At 49.3% G+C, this 23,446-nt stretch overlaps 1 protein-coding gene across 1 annotated transcript; it reads right to left on the bottom strand.

Moving 5' to 3' along the window:
* Nucleotides 1-4,343: 4,343 nt before the first annotated feature.
* Nucleotides 4,344-10,185, bottom strand: LOC119142912. Its single transcript, XM_037376478.1, has 5 exons — nucleotides 9,960-10,185; nucleotides 8,807-9,852; nucleotides 8,233-8,452; nucleotides 4,530-4,712; nucleotides 4,344-4,402 (listed from the first exon to the last, which is right to left on the bottom strand). Exons 2-5 carry the CDS (start codon nucleotides 9,749-9,751, stop codon nucleotides 4,344-4,346), a joined length of 1,407 nt encoding a protein of 468 aa, XP_037232375.1. The 5' UTR covers nucleotides 9,752-9,852; nucleotides 9,960-10,185.
* Between the last annotated feature and the right edge of the window lie 13,261 nt (nucleotides 10,186-23,446).

The following is a 23,446-nucleotide window of genomic DNA, read 5'->3' as shown; positions in this document are numbered from 1 at the left end:
TCCTTTGCGAGGTGCCTACATGCTGCTGTGGCAGTCTCCATTTTGCAGGTGGGAATCCATCTATAGTGAGGCTGAGGGCTTTGGCCACGCTGAGGTGGATGGTTCGTAGTGGAGCTGGATGCTGAGCCTCAGTGCTTCTGCTAGGAGCCTATAAACCACCCTGCTTCTTCATGTACCTTTAGATAGTTGTGAACAGAGGTGAACTTGAACTGGTTTTGGGAAGGAATCTGGACCCCTGTTTGATATTTGGTCTGTAACCAACCAGTCCAGCTCTGATTCCTTTTTTCCATAGCACATCCATGCTGTCATTGCACCCACATCTGCTGCAAAACAGGGACATAAGTCTGCTTCAGGCTTGTGTGTTCAAGGTCTTAAAATGTTGTACGGAGCCCAGAGCTGAGCCCGGGCAGCACGGGGCACCCATGAAGGGAAATATTCACACATTCCTTTTCCAGCACCCGGCAATCTGGGCTAAACCAGCTTCCAGTATCTTGGCCCCTCCACAAGACCTACTCCAGGCAAGCCATCTCTGACCTATGTTTGTTTAAAACAAACCTCATCTGGTATAAAAATGCCCCAAACATTTTTTCCCAGTGGGCACTCCCAGACTTTTGCTGCCATTACTGTGATTTTCATAGAATCACAAAATGGTTTGGGTTGGAAGGGACCTTCAAAGGTCGCCCAGTCCAATCTCTGCCATGGGTAGGGGTATCTTCAACTCAATCAGGTTGCTCACAGCCCTGCCCAGCCTGATCTTGAATGTTTCCAGGGATAGGGCATTAACCACCTCTCCGGGGAACCTGTCCCAGTGCCTCACCACCTTCACCATGAAAAATTTCTTCCTTATATCTAGTCTGAATCTCTCCTCTATTAATTTAAAACCAGTCCCTTTTGTGCTATCTCAACAGGCTGGACCAAAAAGTCTGTCCCCATCTTTCTGTAAGCCCCCTTTAACTACTGAAAGGCCACAACAAGGTGTCCACAGAGATTTCTCTTCTCGATGTCTTACCTGACTCCTTGCTACATTTAAATATGCTGGACCTAAAGAATCACCTCTTCTCTTCTTTGTGTACCCAAACCTCACTGGTCTGTGTTTGCAGAGCCACATGGTCCCAGGTCCTTCCCTCTGAAAGCAGCTCCCAGGCCCAGCAGGATCCAGAGCTGCAGGGCAGGGTATTAAAGAGGGGGCTGCAAAGAGAAGATGGGTAAAAACCGGTGTGTGCATGGGTCATGTTGTGTTGTTGTCAACTGCTACTGATCCAAGCACAGCCCCAGACAGTGACAGCTAAGCCAGGACTCGTCCCCATGCTCCGTGCTGTGCATACCCAGGCTGCACTAGCTCTGCCTGCACTTGCAATTTTAAAGATGGACATAGCAGCAGGGAGAAGACGACACCACCCTTTCCAGGTTGAGAAAATCCTACTGGAAAACACAGCAAAAGTGGGCTGAAATACAGCCTGGATAGAGCTACAAAGTCCAGGACTAGTGGTCTTGAGATGACACCCACTGGTGAGGAGCAAGACTGCAAGCAGGCTGTGATGTCTTGGTCACGCTGCCTTGAAAGAGCCATGGGCTGCGTCTTCAGTTTTCCAGACTGTCCTTAAGAGAGACCAGATGTAACTAGCACACCAAAAGAAATACCCTCAAAAGTGAATGCACACTCAACTGCAGCCTATGGCTGATCTGGGACTGCCTGTGCCTCCCAGCTCCAGAAATGTCCGTGGTAGTTTTGTAGTGATTATTTTAGGTATCAGCATGTTACAGATCTGCTAATAAGTTAGAATTAATTGGCTTTATTTGATTTTATAAAATCATTTGGAATAAGAAATATATTTTAATGAAACTTGTAGTTGCACAGCAAAAGCTGCTATGAAATCCTCTGTACAGCCCTGTAGCAAGGCCAAAAGAATAGGTCAGAATCACCTAGTAGGAATGATTAGAACTTAGATAACCGACTTAAGATTAAAGATGATTGGATACAGTATTTACGGGTAGACTAGGAGAATGCATTGAACTGTCAGAATGTAGAATTAATGGGAACTGGGGAGAGGATTTCTTTGCAGTTGACTAGTCTTCTGTATGTAGAAAGTGTATTGAAATGTCAGAATATGAGATTAATGGGAACTGGGAAGAGTCAACTGGAACAACTTGTAGTTACCTGCCAAGAAACCGTGAACTGTAGTAAAAGGTAATTCCGGCAGGGGAAGATCGCGACCACCGACTCATATACCACCTACCCATATGCGGCGAATGAGGAGACGGGACGCAGCTTGATGCAAGCAAATGTCAATTTATTGTACAGAAGCACACGTTTTTATACACTTTCAGAAGCTGCGCGTTTTAAACTAATTGGTTCCTGAAGCTAAGCATTGCATACTAGGCAATCCCTGATTGGTGGTTAATTAACAGCAAGGTGTTGCCTTTCCTTGGCGCCAACTTTGGCGCCATCCGTTTCCCGCTCCCCTGTGCTCTGCAAACAGGCCTTATCATGTTAATTGCTGTCTAGACAAGCTCATCATGTTGATTGTTGTCTAGACAAGCCCGAGCACATTCCCCTCAGCTAACTTATTGCCACGCATGGTCCTAGTTTCCAGCCTGCTCCTGCATCTCCCCCTTCCTGTTACACAAAAGAACCCCTGAAACCGAGCAAAAACAAGGCACAAGTAATAGAACAAATAAAAAACCAACTAAGACATGATATCAATGTCAAAATAACCCACTGTCCTTGTTCCATACAATTTTACAATTTCCCCTTTTTGCTTTTTGAACAGCTAGTACCAGGTTTGCCATGTTCTGCAGGGCCCTTGCAAACATGACAGCAACCAAGGCAATAGCAAACAAACAATACTGCCAATTGAGTGAATGAATGCTACAAAGGCTGAAATTTTCTCAGATTTTGATAACATGTTGCTGCAGTGGGGCGCCTAAAATCCACGCAGCACATACCATCAAAATCCTCACAGCCATGTCCCTGAACCAACAACAAAGGCAGTAGCAATTTTGACTCACATTCTTAACTGCCTACCAAACGAGGTGATTTAACTCTTTAATGCTTTTCCTACTGTTACTCTGGGTAAGATAAGAACCGCTGCGATACGTTCCTATCATAGCCTCCTACTACATTAACATCTACAGAAAAACAATTATCGACAAAGTGTAAACAATATCATCTTTCTTTTAAATTAACATTATACATAGATGGAAGGGCACACCAAACAAGAACTGGTTCAATCAAAAAGTTCGAAACATCGCATGCCTTCTCTGAACATACCTCTGGGGTCATTCCCTTCATTCCCTCTCTTTTTTATGCAAAGAGAGACACTTTTACCATAACAGAGAAGCCCCTATTTACATCTCTGAGCCCGGACACAAACCGCAGCTGTATGCGCCACCAGGCTCAGGGCAGAAATCATTCATGTAGTTACATAACTATATCTAAACAGTAATCTTCACACAGTTTTTATTTCATTCTGTAGGGTCGGTGTCAGTATCAGTTGTCTGCAATAAAGGTTCACGGAAAGGTCTTACATTCTTCGCTGGGATCCATCTAGGTCCTTTTTCTGTAGAGACACAAGCATAACCTTTTCCCCATGTAACAAGAGGATATGGTCCCATAATTTTACCTGTTTCTGGATCTCGGACCAATACTGGGGGTTTAACCCGTGCCTCGAAAGAGGTATTTGCAGTGAAATGTCGAACTATCGGTGGATTGTTATCTATTAAAGAACAATTCAAAAAATTAAAAACATACAATGCTTTCTGTAACCGTTCCTCCGGAATAGCCATTCCCATTCCCCCTTTTTGTTGTTGTAATAAACGCTTTAGAGACTGATGAGACCGTTCAATGAGAGATTGACCGGTGGGGGAATGAGGAATGCCAGTAATATGAGTTACACCCCATAGGGCAAAAAAGGTTTTGATAGTGGTTGAAACATAAGCTGGACCATTATCTGTCTTTATCTTTAAGGGAATACCCAAAGTAGCAAAAGCACGCATTAAATGTCTACGAACATCTCGTGCCTTTTCTCCTGTGTGACAAGAGGCAAACAAGGCACCTGAAAATGTATCAATGGAAGAGTGGATATATTTAAGGTTACCAAATTCAGAATAATGTGTGACATCTGTTTGCCATAATTGTAGGCTTTGTAATCCTCTAGGATTAACTCCTGTAGCAATTGATAGGAAAGAGTGTTTTTGGCAATCAGGACAGACAGCAATAATACTTGAGGCCTGTTGAGAAGTAAGGTCAAACTGTCGCTTAAGAGCTCCAGCATTTTGATGGAAAAAAGAGTGACTTAGTTTAGCTTGTGCAATACGGTCTGGCAGTACTTGAACTGGTAATGTCAGTAGATCAGCTCGTCGATTGCCTTCTGCAAGAAAACCAGGTAGTGAGGTATGAGACCTAATATGCATAACAAAATAAGGTGCAGATCGAGAGTCCAAAAGGAAAATAAGTTCCTGTAACAAGGTAAAAAGTTGTGAATGTGAAACATTCCGCAGCACAGAAGCTTCAGCTCGTGTAACAATACCTGCAACATAAGCAGAATCAGTAACAAGGTTGAGTGGTACGTTCCATTTCCGGAAAACACGAACAACTGCATTTAGTTCTACTATTTGAGGTGAACCGGAGACTGTCTCTATATCCGAATCCCATTGTCTCCGTTGATCATCCCACCATAGAAGAACAGATTTATGTGATTTGCCTGATCCATCTGTAAAGACAGTAAGCGCTGTGTGTGAGGTTGCCAGGTCCAATCCTGCGCTGCCTGAGGTTGCTGGACAGAGACTTGAGGTGTCGGTACTTCTCTCCGAGCTTGTTGAAATGTCAGCTGTGGCATTTGTGTCTGCGCGCGTCGCTGCCCCGCGCTCTGCGGTCCGTTTCCCTGTATCGGTTGTCCCTGGAAATCATACTTAGATCGACACTGATTAGCATAATGACGCCCTTTCCGACATGTCGGACAAACTCCAGGACCAGGAGGTTGTTGTTTATTCCCCGCAGCCCGCGCAAGACAATTTCTCTTTAAATGGCCAGGCTTACCACAACCATAGCAATTCCCCACACCACGCATTGTTGCAAAAGCAGCAGCCATAGCTTCAAACTTATGGTCAACCGTACCGATTCGGTTACATGCTTCCACCATTTCCACCAGAGTGGGGTTTGGGTTGGGAAGAGACTTCAATAGCCTTTTACAATCAGCATTAGCATTTTCAACAGCTAGTTTTGTTAGCAATATATCCCGAGCTTCCGCATTATCTACTTGACGTTCCAAAGCCTGTTTTAGTCTATCAATAAACTGCATATAAGGTTCTCGAGACTCCTGAGTGATGTTAGTAAAAGCTTTTTGTGGCTTTTGTACACCAGGAACCTGGAAAAAAGCCTTTTTTGCCTCTTCTCTAATTGCCTCGAGAGCCGCACGGGGGCAGTGTTGAGCCCGTGTTACCGGATCAGCATGTGCCCCGGTGCCCGTAAGATGTTCTATTGTTAATGCAGCTAATACAGGATCATTATGATTAACATACGTGAGCAGGAGTGCTTGCAGTCCTCCTCTCCAATGCGACTCCCACAACGTATACTGAGTCGGGGTTAGTAACAATCGTGCTAAAGATTTCAAATCATGAGGAGTCATGATATAAGTATCAAACACAGAAGATAACAGGCTTATAAAATAGGGAGAAGAAATACCATGTTCTGTAACTGTACGGCGCAGTTCTTTAACAACCGAAAAAGAAAGAGCCTCCCATCGTGCTCCCCCTGCCCGACCCTGAGAATACAAGACCGGAGCAACTATAGTTTTAGCCATGTCCAAATCCCCCTCCTTTAAGGCTTGTTTCTTTATTTTTGTCCACACATCACGTAGATCAGGAGGGTATAAATCAAGTTCTTTTTCACGGTCTATCGGTCCTGGGTCAAAAGGATCTTCTTCTGGCGGATACCCCACTGCATTGACACCCAGGGGTCTAGAGCACTGTGACTTAGAGGCTGATGAGGAAAGAGCTGTAGGAGCTTGCGATTCCTCCTCCTCTCCTTCCTCTGCTTTCATAGTCTCAAAAATAGCTCTCCACGAAGAGAGCAGACGGTGGGACTCAGTATTGCCCTTTGTCGCAGAATCCCATAATTTCACCCCTGTGTCGTCCCAAAGTTCCCGCGTAAAAATTGTAGATGCAGTCACTGCGGGCATATTTACTTGCACCCACCTGAGCATTGCTTTAAGGTCTTGTCCAGAGATATTTTTCTTATGTTTATTAAGAAGACCTTTCATAAGCTCATAAACGTCTCCTTCTGGGGACGAAGCCTGATTCCCCATTACGGATTCCCCACAGCTCACCTCTCACCTCCGGAGGGATTTATGGCCGGCTCCTGCTTCCTTTCAGCAGATCATTCAAAGTTCTGTGGGATTCGCTGCATGTCGCTCAGATAGGCGATTCGAGAGCCCTTCACGTTAGATCCTTAAACGTATCACGTCGGGGTCACCAATTTGCGGCGAATGAGGAGACGGGACGCAGCTTGATGCAAGCAAATGTCAATTTATTGTACAGAAGCACACGTTTTTATACACTTTCAGAAGCTGCGCGTTTTAAACTAATTGGTTCCTGAAGCTAAGCATTGCATACTAGGCAATCCCTGATTGGTGGTTAATTAACAGCAAGGTGTTGCCTTTCCTTGGCGCCAACTTTGGCGCCATCCGTTTCCCGCTCCCCTGTGCTCTGCAAACAGGCCTTATCATGTTAATTGCTGTCTAGACAAGCTCATCATGTTGATTGTTGTCTAGACAAGCCCGAGCACATTCCCCTCAGCTAACTTATTGCCACGCATGGTCCTAGTTTCCAGCCTGCTCCTGCACCCATATACCATCTCCCCAGGCACACGGAGGGGTGGAGAATGATCTCCAGAGGTCCCCTGCAGCCCCCAGCATTGTGTGGTTCTGTGATTCCTGGCACTTGGGCTGAGGAAGAAGAGGCCAGGCTCCTTGAAGGACAACCCAAAATCTGACTGCACTCTCAGCATATGGGGGTATGGTATATGGGCTCACCGTGGGGTCTCGATACAAACCGGATCCCGCCTTTCCAAGGGGTCCAGACCCCCTGCTCAATAGCCAGCTGGTTGAGGTGCCCACCAGGCCCCTCTCTGCCAAGCTGCTTTCCAGCCGGGCGTCCGCAGCCTGTGCTGGTGCCGGGGCTTGTTCCTCCCCAGGGGCAGGACTCGGCACTTGCTGCACCCAGTGAGGTTCCTGCCAGCCCCTTTCTCCAGCCCAGCCCGGTCCTCCGAAGGCAGCGCAACCGCTGGGGTGCCAGACACGACCACCCCCCATTTTGTGGGTGCCAGCAGTGCCCAGTGCCAGCCCGTCCCCACTGGGGCTGGGCACTGACGGTGTCGCAGCCCCAGCTGTGGGATGGATGGACAAGCCACAGCACCAGGGAGAGAGAAAACATTTCTTTTTTAACATTTCAGATGGGGGGGGAGCTTCCCAGGCAGTTCCCAGCCCTGCACTCCCCCAGCTGCTCACTGGCAGGGGATCGTGCTCCTCTACTGACACTAGCGCTGCCACGGCGGGGTCTTGCAGAAGCAGATGCAGCGTGGCCGCCACAGGCGTCTCCACCAGTCCTTTAGGCAGCTACACAGACAGCTGCAGACCTTCTGCAGGCATCGTCCTGCCCAGCACAGCGCTGGGGCCGCTTGGTCACATGCCCTGCCCGTGGGCACCTGCTGCTGGGGACTGGGCTCTGCCGGGGTGCTCCTGCCCACGGAGATGGTGTTGTCCTGGCCACTGGTGCTGCTTCTGCCTGGCCCTGTGGGGCAGCTCTCGTTAACTTCGTTTGGGCTCGTCCTGCCCGCTTGTACAGGGCTGCTTCTGCCTGGCCCTGTGGGGCAGCTCTTGTTAACTTCGTTTGGGCTCGTCCTGCCCGCTTGTACAGGGCTGCTTCTGCCTGGCTCTGTGGGGCAACTGTTGTTAACTTCCTTTGGGCTCCTCCTGCCTGCTTGTACAGGGCTGCTTCTGCCTGGCTCTGTGGGGCAACTCTCATTAACTTCGTTTGGGCTCGTCCTGCCCGCTTGTACAGGGCTGCTTCTGCCTGGCTCTGTGGGGCAGCTCTTGTTAACTTCGTTTGGGCTCGTCCTGCCCGCTTGTACAGGGCTGCTTCTGCCTGGCTCTGTGGGGCAACTGTTGTTAACTTCCTTTGGGCTCCTCCTGCCCGCTTGTACAGGGCTGCTTCTGCCTGGCTCTGTGGGGCAACTGTTGTTAACTTCCTTCGGGCTCCTCCTGCGTGCTTTTACAGGTCTGCTTCTGCCTGGTCGCGTCTCCTTATGTTTGTCCTTGTTCCCACCTGCAGCATTGTCCTTGTCTGCATCCGCCCCCGGTAGCTTCACTCTAAGGCCCCTCTTGCGCGACACTCTGGGTCTCAGCAGCCCTGGCTGGGGCTGTTCCTCTTCCCTGGTGAGCAGGGGGGAAGGAACCCTGGGGAGGGCCCCAGCCCTTTCCGCCCCTCGCCACTTGGCTGTCAGCATCTGCAGAAACCTTTCGTACTGCTCGATGTTTTCGAGGGTGTCCTGCATGATGCACATGAACTCCTCAGTGTCGTTCTCTGTGACCATGGCCGAGGGGCTGCCTGGGGGTGGCTCCACATCGATGGGGCTGCTTCTGCCTGGTCGCATCTCCTTATGCTTGTCTTTGTCTCCACCTGCAGCATTGTCAGTATCTGTGTCCGACTGCGGCAGCTTCACTCTAAGGCCCCTCTTGCTCGACACTCTGGGTCTCAGCAGCCCTGGCTGGGGCTGTTCCTCTTCCCTGGTGAGCAGGGGGGAAGGAACCCTGGGGAGGGCCCCAGCACAGGCCATGTTTTGACACATGGCTGTCAGCATCTGCAGAATCCCTTTGTACTGCTCGATCTTTTCGATGGTGTCCTGCATGATGCACTTTAACTCCTTAGTGCGGTTCTTTGTGCCTATGGCCGAGGGGCTGCCAGGGGGTGGCTCCACATCGATGGAGCTGCTTCTGCCTGGTCGTGTCTCCTTATGTTTGTCCTTGTTCCCATCTGCAGCATTGTCCTTGTCTGCATCCGCCCCCGGTAGCTTCACTCTAAGGCCCCTCTTGCGCGACACTCTGGCTCTCAGCAGCCCTGGCTGGGGCTGTTCCTCTTCCCTGGTGAGCAGGGGGGAAGGAACCCTGGGGAGGGCCTCAGAACAGGCCACTTTTTGCCACTTGGCTATCTGCATCCGCAGAAACTTTTTGCACTGCTTGCTCAATTTGAGGGCGTCCTGGACTATATGGATGAGCTCTTCAGCGAGGTTCCCTGTGACCATGGCCGAGGGGCTGCCTGGGGGTGGCTCCACATCGACGGGGCTCTGCGCCCTGTCCCTGCCATCCGTGGGGAACTCCTCGTGCTTTGGCCCCTCTGGCAGCTCCAGTGGGATGTTGAAGCCAATTGGGAGCCCTGGCTGCCCCGCCAGCATGCAGATGGTTTTAAAAGAATACTGAGGTCCCAAGATGTTCATCGATGCTGGCTCTGCTGTTGCAGCCGGCCAGGGCTCTGGGAAGGAGCAGGGGGAGTTCAGTGAAGAGGAGCTGCTCCGGGACAGGGAGTGCGGCACGGTCTCTGGGGAGCAGTGCTCCACGCTTGACGCTTCCAGGCTTGCCCTGCAGAGGGGGAGAGGGAAGAGACCCCCGCTGCACCCGGCCCCTCCGGCAGGACTCACGGGCAGCACACCCTCCTTGGCGGCAGGCAGCGCTGCCCAGCGTGGGCAGGGGCAGGGCATGGGCTGAGGGTCTGGGGCAGGACCTGTGGGTGTCCCCTGCGCTTACCCCGTCTCCACGGTTGGTGTGGGCTTCTCTGCTGCTCCATGTGCCTGGGGAGAAGCTGCCAAGAGAGGAGATGGTGTGAGTGGCCAGCAGCCCAGAGCCCCAGGCCAGGCCTTCTGCAGGGTGTCACCCGTTTCCAGGTCAATTGGGGCCGGAGCCACTCACTGCTCTCCTCCTCGAACCGGGCTCTTGTCGTGCTCGTCTGAGGCTTTGTCTTCTTCCTACGCCCCTGCAGGACCCCAGCAGCTGGGTGAGGAGACGGAAACAGCTCCCGGCCCCACACCTTAACCTCCCACCCTACCCCTCCCTGCACGGAGGGGCAGTGCAGTGCAACTGTCACCTACCCGGAGTCGCCTGAAATACAGTATGGCCGAGACCAGGCTGAGCTGCAGCATGAGCATCATGACGTGGAGCATGTCAGACAGCGTGGGGATGTCGTGATGCCCCATGGCGCTGGCTGTGGTGTGGCCACGGTGCTCCGAGTTCTCAGCCCAGACCCACGGTGCAGATCCCCAGTGACCTACTGGGTCCCCAGTGAGAGGACACCCAGCACTGCCGGAGTGTGGCAGAGGCTGCAGTCTGCAGCCCGCCCAGACGGTGCCAGACGGCCCACTGCCTTCCCCGTGGGGCGCGCACCCCCCTTTTATAGTACGGGAGGCAGCCGCCCCCACCCCCCTTTGTGACATCACTGGGGCAGTCACAGCCCCCCTTTGTGAAAATTCCTGGGGCAACCAGAGCCCCCCTTTCCCTTTGTGGCACTGGACAACCCCTGTGACCTGTCGCAACGGAGGGAAGACACAGTCGCTCAATATGAGTGATCAGCAGACTTCGTTTATTGTCTCTTACAGTCACCTTTTATGCCTTCTTATAATTAGCTCATACATATTACAAAAGTTAAGCTCATTATTGGTTAGTTGCCTAAATACCAAGCCCGCCCCTTGTTTCTCTTCTGTAGTTATGTGTTCCCACCTGCAACGTTCTTTTCCCACCGAAATCTTCCTGTTATTGTGTAACAAGGACAGCCAAAGACAGTGTATTTTTGCTTTACTTCAGATCAGCTGAGAGCCATGTGCATTTTTGTCCAGCCAGCTGGACTATGTCTATGTGACCCTTTTCAGCTAGCCAGTTATCCACACCTGTGACCTTCCCTGGGGATTTGCGAAGCTCACTCACTCTTCCCCTTCCCCTGGTGAGGGTGGGCAGGGAGAGCAGGGAAGCGGCCTCTCCGCGTAAGCCGGGAGACGTTTGAGCAGTGGCAAGCCATGGCTGCCTGGGAAATGCCGGTGCTTGACTGCTCCCCTCTTACTGAAAGTTGAAGGACTGTAAGGTGTGCCTTTCCTCACCAGGGATGGCACGGGGCCATGTTAGCTGGCACGATTCAAAAGCTGTTAGCAAGATAGAATGACACCCGCTTAGGAAGGAACCGAGAAGCGTGACCAGGAACGCCACGGTGCGTGCTGTGTTGGGAGCCGCACGAGTGGCGGCCCAGAAGGAGAGGCGCCTGATTAAAACCAAATAATGATGAAATGGTTTAAAACCCTTGCAAGAACTATAAAACCCTGCAGAGCCAGCTAAGTGCTGAACGTAACAGCACTCAGCGACTCCACACGCTCTCTCAGATGCCTGGATGGAGAACAAACTTCACGGTCCGAATGAGAGGAAGGGGGGACAAGAATCTCCTGATCAGACAGATCTTAATTCTGTTGTGGATAGTCTGCTGGGATTTACAAGATCGGCACGGGCGGGCCGAGAAACAGGGCCCAAGACCTTGGTACTTGTCTAAGGAGTTGGAAATGGACCGAAGAAACGTTGTAACCCACTGGGGTTGGGCACTGACGGTGTCGCAGCCACCAGCTGTGGGATGGATGGACGAGCCACAGCACCAGGGATAGAGAAAACTTTCTTTTTTAATATTTCAGAGGGGGGGAGCTTCCCAGGCAGTTCCCAGCCCTGCACTCCCCCAGCTGCTCACTGGCAGGGGATCGTGCTCCTCTACTGACACTAGCGCTGCCACGGCGGGGTCTTGCAGAAGCAGATGCAGCGTGGCCGCCACAGGCGTCTCCACCAGTCCTCTAGGCAGCTCCCCGTGGGCACCTGCTGCTGGGGACTGGGCTCTGCCGGGGTGCTCCTGCCCACGGAGATGGTGTTGTCCTGGCCACTGGTGCTGCTTCTGCCTGGCTCTGTGGGGCAACTGTTGTTAACTTCCTTTGGGCTCCTCCTGCGTGCTTTTACAGGTCTGCTTCTGCCTGGTCGCGTCTCCTTATGTTTGTCCTTGTCCCCACCTGCAGCATTGTCCTTGTCTGCATCCGCCCCCGGCAGCTCCACTCTAAGGCCCCTCTTGCGCGACACTCTGGGTCTCAGCAGCCCTGGCTGGGGCTGTTCCTCTTCCCTGGTGAGCAGGGGGGAAGGAACCCTGGGGAGGGCCCCAGCACCGCCCCTCGCCACTTGGCTGTCAGCATCTGCAGAAACCTTTCGTACTGCTCGATGTTTTCGAGGGTTCCTGCATGATGCACATGAACTCCTCAGTGTGGTTCTCTGTGACCATGGCCGAGGGGCTGCCAGGGGGTGGCTGCACATCGATGGGGCAGCTTCTACCTCGTCGCGTCTCCTTATGTTTGTCCTTGTCCCCACCTGCAGCATTGTCCTTGTCTGCATCCGCCCCCGGTAGCTTCACTCTAAGGCCCCTCTTGCGCGACACTCTGGGTCTCAGCAGCCCTGGCTGGGGCTGTTCCTCTTCCCTGGTGAGCAGGGGGGAAGGAACCCTGGGGAGGGCCCCAGCACAGGCCGCCTTTTGACACATGGCTGTCAGCCTCTGCAGAAACCTTTCGTACTGCTCGGTCACTTTGAGGGTGTCCTGCGTGATGCACATTAACTCCTCAGTGCGGTTCTTTGTGACTATGGCTGAGGGGCTGCCTGGGGGTGGCTCCACATCGATGGAGCTGCTTCTGCCTGGTCGTGTCTCCTTATGTTTGTCCTTGTCCCCATCTGCAGCATTGTCATATCTGTGTCCGACTGCGGCAGCTTCACTCTAAGGCCCCTCTTGCGCGACACTCTGGGTCTCAGCAGCCCTGGCTGGGGCTGTTCCTCTTCCCTGGTGAGCAGGGGGGAAGGAACCCTGGGGAGGGCCCCAGCACAGGCCGCCCCTCGACACTTGGCTATCTGCATCCGCAGAAACTTCTTGCACTGCTTGGTCATTTTGAGGGCGTCCTGGACTATATGGATGAGCTCTTCAGCGAGGTTCTCTGTGACCATGGCGGAGGGGCTGCCTGGGGTGGCTCCACATCGACGGGGCTCTGCGCCCTGTCCCTGCCATCCGTGGGGAACTCCTCGTGCTTTGGCCCCTGGCAGCTCCAGTGGGATGTTGAAGCCAGTTGGGAGCCCTGGCTGCCCCGCCAGCATGCAGATGGTTTTAAAAGAATACTGAGGTCCCAAGATGTTCATCGATGCTGGCTCTGCTGTTGCAGCCGGCCAGGGCTCTGGGAAGGCAGGGGAGTTCAGTGAAGAGGAGCTGCTCCGGGACAGGGAGTGCGGCACGGTCTCTGGGGAGCAGTGCTCCACGCTTGACGCTTCCAGGCTTGCCCTGCAGAGGGGAGAGGGAAGAGACCCCCGCTGCACCCGGCCCCTCCGGCAGGACTCACGGGCAGCACACCCTCCTTGGCGGCAGGCAGCGCTGCCCAGCGTGGGCAGGGGCAGGGCATGGGCTGAGGGTCTGGGGCAGGACCTGTGGGTGTCCCCTGCGCTTACCCCATCTCCACGGTTGGTGTGGCTTCTCTGCTGCTCCATGTGCCTGGGGAGAAGCTGCCAAGAGAGATGGTGTGATGGCCAGCAGCCCAGAGCCCCAGGCCAGGCCTTCTGCAGGGTGTCACCCGTTTCCAGGTCAATTGGGGCCGGAGCCACTCACCGCTCTCCCTCGAACCGGGCTCTGTGTGCTCGTCTGAGGCTTGTCTTCTTCCTACGCCCCTGCAGGACCCCAGCAGCTGGGTGAGGAGACGGAAACAGCTCCCGGCCCCCACCTTAACCTCCCACCCTACCCCTCCCTGCACTGAGGGGCAGTGCAGTGCAACTGTCACCTACCCGGAGTCGCCTGAACTGCAGTATGGCCGAGACCAGGCTGAGCTGCAGCACGAGCATCGTGACGTGGAGCATGTCAGACAGCGTGGGGATGTCGTGATGCCCCATGGCGCTGGCTGTGGTGTGGCCACGGTGCTCCGAGTTGTCAGCCCAGACCCACGGTGCAGATCCCCAGTGACCTACTGGGTCCCCAGTGAGAGGACACCCAGCACTGCCGGAGTGTGGCAGAGGCTGCAGTCTGCAGCCCACCCAGACGGTGCCAGACGGCCCGCTGCCTTCCCCGTGGGGCGCGCACCCCCCTTTTATAGTACGGGAGGCAGCCGCCCCCGCCCCCCTTTGTGACATCACTGGGGCAGTCACAGCCCCCTTTGTGAAAATTCCTGGGGCAGCCAGAGCCCCCCTTTCCCTTTGTGGCACTGGACAACCCCTGTGACCCGTGCGACGGAGGGAAGACACAGTCACTCAGTATGAGTGATCAGCAGACTTCGTTTATTGCCTCTTACAGTCACCTTTTATGCCTTCTTATAATTAGCTCATACATATTACAAAAGTTAAGCTCATTATTGGTTAGTTGCCTAAATACCAAGCCCGCCCCTTGTTTCTCTTCTGTAGTTATGTGTTCCCACCTGCAACATTCTTTTCCCACCGAAATCTTCCTGTTATTGTGTAACAAGGACAGCCAAAGACAGTGTATTTTGCTTTACTTCAGATCAGCTGAGAGCCATGTGCATTTTTGTCCAGCCAGCTGGACTATGTCTATGTGACCCTTTTCAGCTAGGCAGTTATCCACAATTCCCCGTTTTTATTTTGGGCGACATAGGCTTGGTTGACCATTTTCAATAACAGCTTTTAAACACAGGAAAAAACACAGCCAACTTATAAAATCTCAGTTCAGAAGTATAATTCCTGAAATACTTGAAAAATAGAGTTAGCTTGAAGCTTTATTTAGATGCTCTTTCTGTTCCAGTAATATAAAAAGTTTAGAAAATTCAAGGGTAATTTTAAAGTTCTGAACATGGACTAATGCAAGCTCAAAACCCAAAAAGAAACCAAACTGATGTTTGACTCGGAATATTTGCAAATATTTTAGTGGAAAATCCCCGACCATTAACAATTTTCTGTCCAAATAACAACTGCCCTTATGCAACCAACCAGTCCATACATTTTCTGAAGAATACCTCACTGATATCAAAGAATCAACAAAGGGAAAAAATAGTTCTAAGCTATATACATTCATAAGTGGATTTTTCAACAGTTACATACAGATTTAGACACTAAGCCATAATGGCTTGTAGGTGATACACACAAGAAGAGTACGTTGCTTATCTGTCTGAATGTCTATGCTAAATTTGACAACTGTGCCACAAGCCAAGCCTACATGGATGCTGTGTGTTATGCACGTTCCTTAACAAACAGAAGTATAAGACAAATTCCCAAGATCTAGTCCCCAACCTAATTATATTATTTTGTAGCCAATTAAGGAAAATACACAAATGTGCATATCTACATGTGCACACACCTTTTAGTTCAGAACCAATCCGTGATAAAAGGCCTTAGCCTTATGGCATCATCGAATCTTAACGAGTACAGTAATTAAAAATGCAGTCTTACTGTAAGTGCGATTTATGCTGACATTCCCTCAAATGCTACACGTGAGTATTTCTCACTCAACTGCCTCAAGTTAAAATAGTAGTATTTGTTAATATGTATTAAAAATCATTAATTCTCTACAATAGCAGTTGACTTCCATAACACTATGTAAGCAAAAGAGGCCTAAGATGGGTTTTCTGAATACTAACAATTTATTTTAGACTGTCTAAACTCAGGTCTTCAAAGATTTCACTCTGCCAGACGTAGAAACACAGTTGCACTCCAGTTGTGATATCCCTTTTCCCAAGTTGTCACATGCACATCTCGCTCAAGCAGCATTATTGTTAAAGTTTCTCTCTGCTACATAAAAGCATATTGCACTTGTAGATACAAAACAGCACCCTTACTTAGATCATTACCTTATTACCTCATAACTCTTAGTATACCTTATATCTCTGATTTCATCACTTCAAAAATTCACCAGAAGCAGATAAAACCACAGCATCAGACTAAACTACACCTTAACTGCTGATTCAAATAAAGGCATTCTCTTCAGATATGCCTAATGCTTACAAATATTTTGGCTGGTTTTGATCAAAAAACCTATTATTACAATAATGATCAAAAATAATAATCCCGTTTGCAAAATGCCTTTAAGCCAGCCTCCTAGTCCCAACCAATTTCCACATTCAGAATACAGCATAAATACAGAATACAGAATAAATTATCTCCATCAAGGCAAAAAGGCTTCTCGTTAAACACAGAGATGTTTGCTAGTTCAAGGCAGAAACCCATTTCTTGTAGGGGACATCTGAAGCACTTTTTTTTTTTTTTTTTTTTTTGGTGGGTTTGTAATCAAGTCCGTATTTTCCTTGAGGAGCTTAAGCTGTTCCTCTTGTTTCAGGAGTGTTTCCAACTCTGATTTGTCCAATAGGTCCGTATTTCCCAAAGATATCATACATTTCCTCCGCTGTGATTTTATACGGCAGGTTCCGAATATAAAGGATCCGATGGATCTTTGGGGGCAGCCGGATCTTAGCTCGCTTGGCCGCTTGCATCGCCATGGCGCCGATCGGAGCCGGGGGGGTGCCGCCTTGGAGAGAAACCGCGGCCGGGAAGGGGCCTGCCGGGCCGCACGCCGCCGCTCGCCGCTGCCGCGGGGGTCCCGGATGCTATCCCATACGCTAATAACCCGGGTAATGCCTTTTTACAATCTATGTCCTGAACGCTCCGCTTTTCTAAAAAGCATATGAGCGAATCGTACGTCGCTTGTCTCTCCATACCGTCGTCAGCGCTGTTGCAGCCTTTGCGAGACTTCGGCGACGCGTGGCCGGCGGGACCCTCTGTAGGTGCTCCCGGGCGCGGGGACTGTGCCCTTCCGCCTCCTGCGCTGCTTTCAGGACCGGTACCCGAATCTCCGTCGAACCGTGGCTCGCAGGTTCAGCCCTCTCTAGGGTCCCTGTTCGGGCGCCATTTGTCGCGACGGAGGGAAGACACAGTCACTCAATATGAGTGATCAGCAGACTTCGTTTATTGTCTCTTACAGTCACCTTTTATGCCTTCTTATAATTAGCTCATACATATTACAAAAGTTAAGATCATTATTGGTTAGTTGCCTAAATACCAAGCCCGCCCCTTGTTTCTCTTCTGTGACGTGCGGAATTAGACTCTATAACTCAAAAGTTATAAAGTAGGTATGTTTATTGCGCGCAGATGCACGGGGGATCGCTCCTCCACAAGCGTGCATACCCGAAGTGACAAACCATCTCACATTTATACAATGAACAAATGAATATTCAATTAACACCTATACATATTCGTTACCTAAACCCCGCTTCGTATGTTAATTAGCTTATCAGTCCCTTTCCTGGAATGTGGTGGTCTTGCAGGTTTGTAGGTGATTCATGTTCTTGTGACCATCCGATCTTCTTCAGGTGATTCATGTCCTTGTGACCACCCAATCTTCTCCAGCAAGGAGACTTAGCACTCCCCTCTAGACAGCATTTGAATGTCTCTCATCTTTTCTCATTCTCTTTTAAATAGCCCCTTTGTTAGGAGGAGGGACAGGCGTCTCCCAAAACTGTAGTTGTCACCGCACCCATGACTAGTCACCATACCCACATTCCTTAAGCAGACACATACAATCACAATCCATGTCCATTCCCCATTTCACACTATTTCTCTTCTGTAGTTATGTGTTCCCACCTGCAACGTTCTTTTCCCACCGAAATCTTCCTGTTATTGTGTAACAAGGACAGCCAAAGACAGTGTATTTTTGCTTTACTTCAGCTGAGAGCCATGTGCATTTTTGTCCAGCCAGCTGGACTATGTCTATGTGACCCTTTTCAGCTAGCCAGTTATCCACACCTGTGACCTTCCCTGGGGATTTGCGAAGCTCACTCACTCTCCCTTCCCCGCTGAGGGTGGGCAGGGAGAGCAGGGAAGCGGCCTCTCCGCGTAAGCCGGGAGAGGTTTGAGCAGTGGCAAGCCATGGCTGCCTGGGAAATGCCGGTGCTTGACTGCTCCCCTCTTACTGAAAAGTTGAAGGACTGTAAGGCGTGCCTTTCCTCACCAGGGATGGCACGGGGCCATGTTAGCTGGCACGATTCAAAAGCTGTAGCAGATAGAATGACACCACTTAGGAAGGAACGAGAAGCGTGACCAGGAAAAGCCACGGTGCGTGCTGTGTTGGGAGCCGCACGAGTGGCGGCCCAGAAGGAGAGGCGCCTGATTAAACCAACTAATGATGAAATGGTTAAACCCTTGCAAGAACAAATAAAAACCCTGCAGAGCCAGCTAAGTGCTGAACGTAACAGCACTCAGCGACTCCACACGCTCTCTCAGATGCCTTGGACGGAGAACAAACTTCACGGTCCGAATGAGAGGAAGGGGGACAAGGATCTCCTGATCAGACAGATCTTAATTCTGTTGTGGATAGTCTGCTGGGATTTACAAGATCGGCACGGCGGGCCGAGAAACAGGGCCCAAGACCTTTGTACTTGTCTAAGGAGTTGGAAATGGACCGAGAAATATTTTACCCCAAGAATGAGGAAGTCCTAATGAGGTCGGTGATTAAGCTGAGACCACCGACAGCAGCCAAGGTGGGGAAGCCCCACACGTTACTATCCAGACGGTGCCGCACTCGGCAGCCAAAGTGTCGAAATTCCAGGAAAAATACACCAGGTTAGCTCAAGAAACTGAGACAGAGTATGTATGGAGAGTATCACTGACAGGAGGCTATCGAGTCCTGCTGTTGGAAGACGAGGCCCAAGGGTACTGGGGGCCAGGGGTTTCCTAACTGCTGATGACCCAAGGGGGCCGTGGTCGCTAACTCTACAAGCTGCCTATTGAGCAGGGGACCCGGACCCCTTGGAAAGGGGGATCCAGTATGTATCGAGACCCATGGTGAACCCATACACCATGAATATAACGTCCCGTTATGCCCGAGTTGGCGTGTTCAAATTCGTAACAAAAGAGGTACGTCCACCATAATCGCTCTTTCATAATCAAGCACTTTCATAGCGTGGTCCCTCAAACGTTAAACAAACGTGGTCCTTAAACATTCCAGATAATAGAGTTGAAACGTGGGTAATAAATCCCCTACCCCATGAATACTCCCCTAAGGAATTGTTCATAAAAACTACCACCATAGAGCTACTTTTAAAGATACTTTTATTTACAGCAACACAAAGAGCAGTAAAAAAAAACCAAAAAAACCCGACAGGTAAGATATGCAGCCACTTGTAACTGTCCCTCTTAATCCCCTGCGCTGCCTCCCTTGCCCTCTGCAATACTCCAGCTGATCCCCTCCGGCCCTCCTGGGTGCCGACGGGGTGTCCCCCATGCCCCCGGCGCTGAGTGCTCCCCTCTTCCCACAGGGATGCTGCCTGGGACAGGAGGGCTCTTTCCTCGACTTGGTGCTCTGGCAGAGCTCCTGCGACGCCGACCAGTGCCTGTGCCCTCTGGGCCGGGCCCAGGCAGAGCAGGCAGGATGAGTGCCGGTGGTCCTGTTACCGAAATCTCGGAATGAAGAACTTATCGACACCAATGTGATGTAGATAAGCAGACACTTCTTTATTGACGGCCGGGTGCGTGAGCGAGTCCTCTCACGATCAACGCACGCCAGGTCCCAAAATCAGACAGCATATATAGAACTTATTCATACATATTCATTAAGTATTCAAGCATAACCATGATATTTCCCATAAATCATTAACATATTCTCCTCCTATATCCGATTCTGCGCAGTAGAGCTTAGAAAGGTCTAGAAATGGGTCTGGGGTACGATTTGGGTAGGTGGTATATGAGTCGGTGGTCGCGATCTCCCCCTGCCGGAATTACCTTTTACTAAAGTTCACGGTTTCTTGGCAGGCATCTACAAGCTGTTCCAGTCGACTCTCCCCAGTTCCCATTAATCTCATATTCTGACATTTCAATACACCTCTGCATACAGAAGACTGGTTAAATACAAAGAAACCTTTCAACCCTAAAGTTATTACCTATGTTTTCACAATAGTTCCAGCCCCTTCTTCTAGCCTTGGTACAGGACGTACAGAAGATCCCATAACAACTTTTACTGTGTAGCTATAAGTTTCTTATAAATTATTTTTTTTCTTATCCTTCTATATTTTAATTTTATTAAATGATTTTATAAAATCAATTAATCAATCAAATAAAGTCAATCAATCTTAACTTATTAACAAATCGATAACAGTCCCGGACCCCGCAGCCCCAGTGAGGACACGATGCCTTCGTCTCCTCTGACGGGCAGGGGTGGAGGTTCCCTGGGATGCTGAGCCAGGCATGGCGCAGGGTGCGTTCTGGCAGCTCAGCCCCGGCTGCCAGGACGGGAGCAGGGGAGAGCTGGGCTCGGCACAGTGCCGGGGCTGTCGGCCCACTGCTCGGGGACTGTTGGTGGCAGTGGGTACTGTTGCTCTCCGCAGGCCCTGGAGAGTCCTGGTCTGCAGCTCTGGTGGCTCCCGTGGGACCCACCAGTGCTGCTCCTCCCTGGAAGATGCCACTGAGTCCTGGGAGTGCAGGGACTGCAGCGGCACGCACAGCGGTGAGTGGTGCAGTGGGGCATATCTAGTGTCATTCTATTTGTAAAGTCATTCTGGAGGTCACCTGTAATTATATATTCAATTCCTTAAACCCCTTTTTGTTAACGTTTGCTAATTTTTCCACTTGACCAGTTGACCAGTTAACTGATAGACCCATGCTCTGTTTCTATATGAAGCTATAGGATTTAAAAGCGATTCAAGTGTCCAGCCAGTTTTCACTCCTGTAAATGGTTCATTCCAAATATCATCATTTATCCCAGATCTCTTTATTCGTTTCAATTCTAAATTCTCTAAGGATCCTTTAAATGGTGATTTCTTCCAAATTGGACACAATGTTGGCATGCCTAAAGTGATTTGTTTCACCTTACCATCTAATGGTAAATTTGTGGTCCAGGTTCCATCACTTAATGCCCAAACTAAATGTCCTGGACTTCAAATAGTCGTTTTACTACAACTAAACAAAGTTCCTTTCCTAACTGTAAAAGTGCTGGTTAAATTGAGAGTGTTCTTAAGACCTCGACAAAAACAACCATATTTTAAAACAGTGGCCTACGGAGGAATTCTTTGGATTACTAAGTCTGCATTACTGCAATCATACACTTTTTCACATTTCCACCATGGCACTACTTTATTTTCCTTCTCTCCCGATGAAGTTGACCTATCATCTACCCAGGGTAATACTAAAAAAACCTTTCCATCCCAGGTAAAACACCAAGAAGTTCTTGCTATATACTGAAAATGGGAAAATATGGACATAGACCATATAGAGTCCCATTGTTCTACTAATTGGGTACCTTGGCCAGTTTTGTTACACTTCCATTTCATGATACTTCTGCTCACATTGGTTTTAAGTTGTTCATCATAAGAACACCATCCTAACTGGAGATTTGGACCCCCAGGAAGAACTCAAGCTATGGCACTAGGTCGGGATCCTGTTATAAAATCATAATTCAATAGTTTGGTGGTTTGTTTTTTTTTTTTTTGGTTTTTTTTTACAATCTGTTTCTTTACCTGGTGACTTCCACTGTTTTCTAATAACCTTTACTTGTTCATACCATTGAGTTACTGGCCTTTGTTCACAATAGGTGGTTTCATTTTTACGTTCCAGATTAGTCAGATTCATAGTTAAAATTCCCCATGGAATAGATTCACCTACTGCCCTCGGTATTGGCAAACAAGCAGTGATCTGCGTGACATTTTGTAAATTGGCAAATTCTTTAGTCAATCCTACCATCAAATTTTCCTCAGCCATTTGTTTGGGAATTCAATCACTTGTTCTGTTTCTACTTGTCTTTTGTTCCTGTCCACCAAGCCGGCCCATGATCCCACCAACATCCACCAAAAGAAAATCCAAAACCAATCATAACCATATGAAAATTAGACATGTTTCAGTCAATTTTAAGTCTCTGGGTCACGATTACAATCTTCCATGGAGTAGATGCTTTCTTCACGTGCTTTCTTCACTCGAGTATAATGTATCCAGCATCGATTCTGCATTTGATAGCTGTAAAAGTGGTTAGCAGTATCTGGAAAGGTCCTCTCCAGCTCCTGCAAAGGTTCGGGGTCCAGTCTTCACATAGACATAGTCTCCTGGTTGGAAATCATGCACTGAATTTTCCAGGGGTAAAGGTCTATTCCAAATTACTACACTCCAAATCACAGCCAAAGTTTTCCTTAGAAAAAGCAAATAGTTATACGCATCTTGTTTTCCTTTTACATGTATTTTAGATTTGGTTCTAGAGACTCATATGGTTTTCCATATAATAATTCATAAGGACTGACTGAGGTTCCACTCTTTGGCTGTACCCTGATTCATAATAATGCCAATGGAAGTGCCTGAGGCCACTTTAGACTGGTTTCTTGACAAATTTTACTTATTTGTCGTTTCAAAGTTTGATTCATCCTCTCCACTTTTCCACTAATTGTGGTCTCCAAGACGCATGCAAATCCCAATTAACCCAATACTTTGCTAACACTTTGGACTACTTCAGCACAAAGTGTGGACCTCTGTCAGAGGAAATTCCAATAGGAACTCCAAATCTCAGAATTATTTCTTGTAATAACCACTTCACAACCTCTTTTGCTTGTGTGGTGCGACAGGGAAGGGCTTCTGGCCATCCTGTAAAAGTATCAACCCTTACCAGGATGTACCGGTACCCATTTTGTCTAGGTAACTCTGAAAAATCTACTTGCCAATAATCTCCAGGTTCTGTACCAGATTTCAGTCTACCCATTTGAACCTTTTTCTTAATCACTGGATTATTTTTCAAACATACTTCACACTTTGCAGTTACCATTTTAGCTATTCCCAACATCTTAACTGATATTACCTGCTTTCGTAAAGATGTTACTAAGGCTTCTGCCCCCCAGTGACATTCTTGATGTCTCGTTTGAATTATCTCTCTCATCACAAGAGGTGGAATTACTACCTGTCCATTAGGAGTTATCCACCATCCAGCTAAGTTTTTCTTAGCATTTAATAACTGACCCAATTTGTCATCTTCCTCTGAATATCTCTGTTTTTCCTAGGAAGGGTTACTGTTTTAGAAGGAATTATTGCCATTTGCAATGCTTGTTTCTTTGCTACCTTTTTTTTTTCTTTTTTTTTTTTCCTGTTTCATCAGCTAAATTATTCCCAGCTATTATTTTTGTATTCCCAATTTGATGTGCCTTACAGTGCATGATTGCTACTTGATCTGGCTTTTGAACTGCTTGCAATAATCGTAAAATTTCTGTTTGATGCTTAATGTTTGATCCTTGAGAGGACAATAACCCCTCTCTTTCCACAAAGCTCCATGGACATGCACTACCCCAAAGGCATATTTCGAATCAGTCCAGATATTTACTCTCTTGTCTTTGCTTACTAAGGCTCGAATTAAAGCGATGAGTTCTGCCTTTTGGGCTGATGTGGTACTCGCCAATGCTCCTGCT

Source organism: Falco rusticolus, chromosome 2, assembly GCF_015220075.1.
Source record: "Falco rusticolus isolate bFalRus1 chromosome 2, bFalRus1.pri, whole genome shotgun sequence".
Lineage (NCBI taxonomy): Eukaryota > Metazoa > Chordata > Aves > Falconiformes > Falconidae > Falco > Falco rusticolus.
The sequence above is the reverse complement of the archived record's forward strand: the minus strand, read 5'-3'. Positions and strand labels throughout refer to the sequence as shown.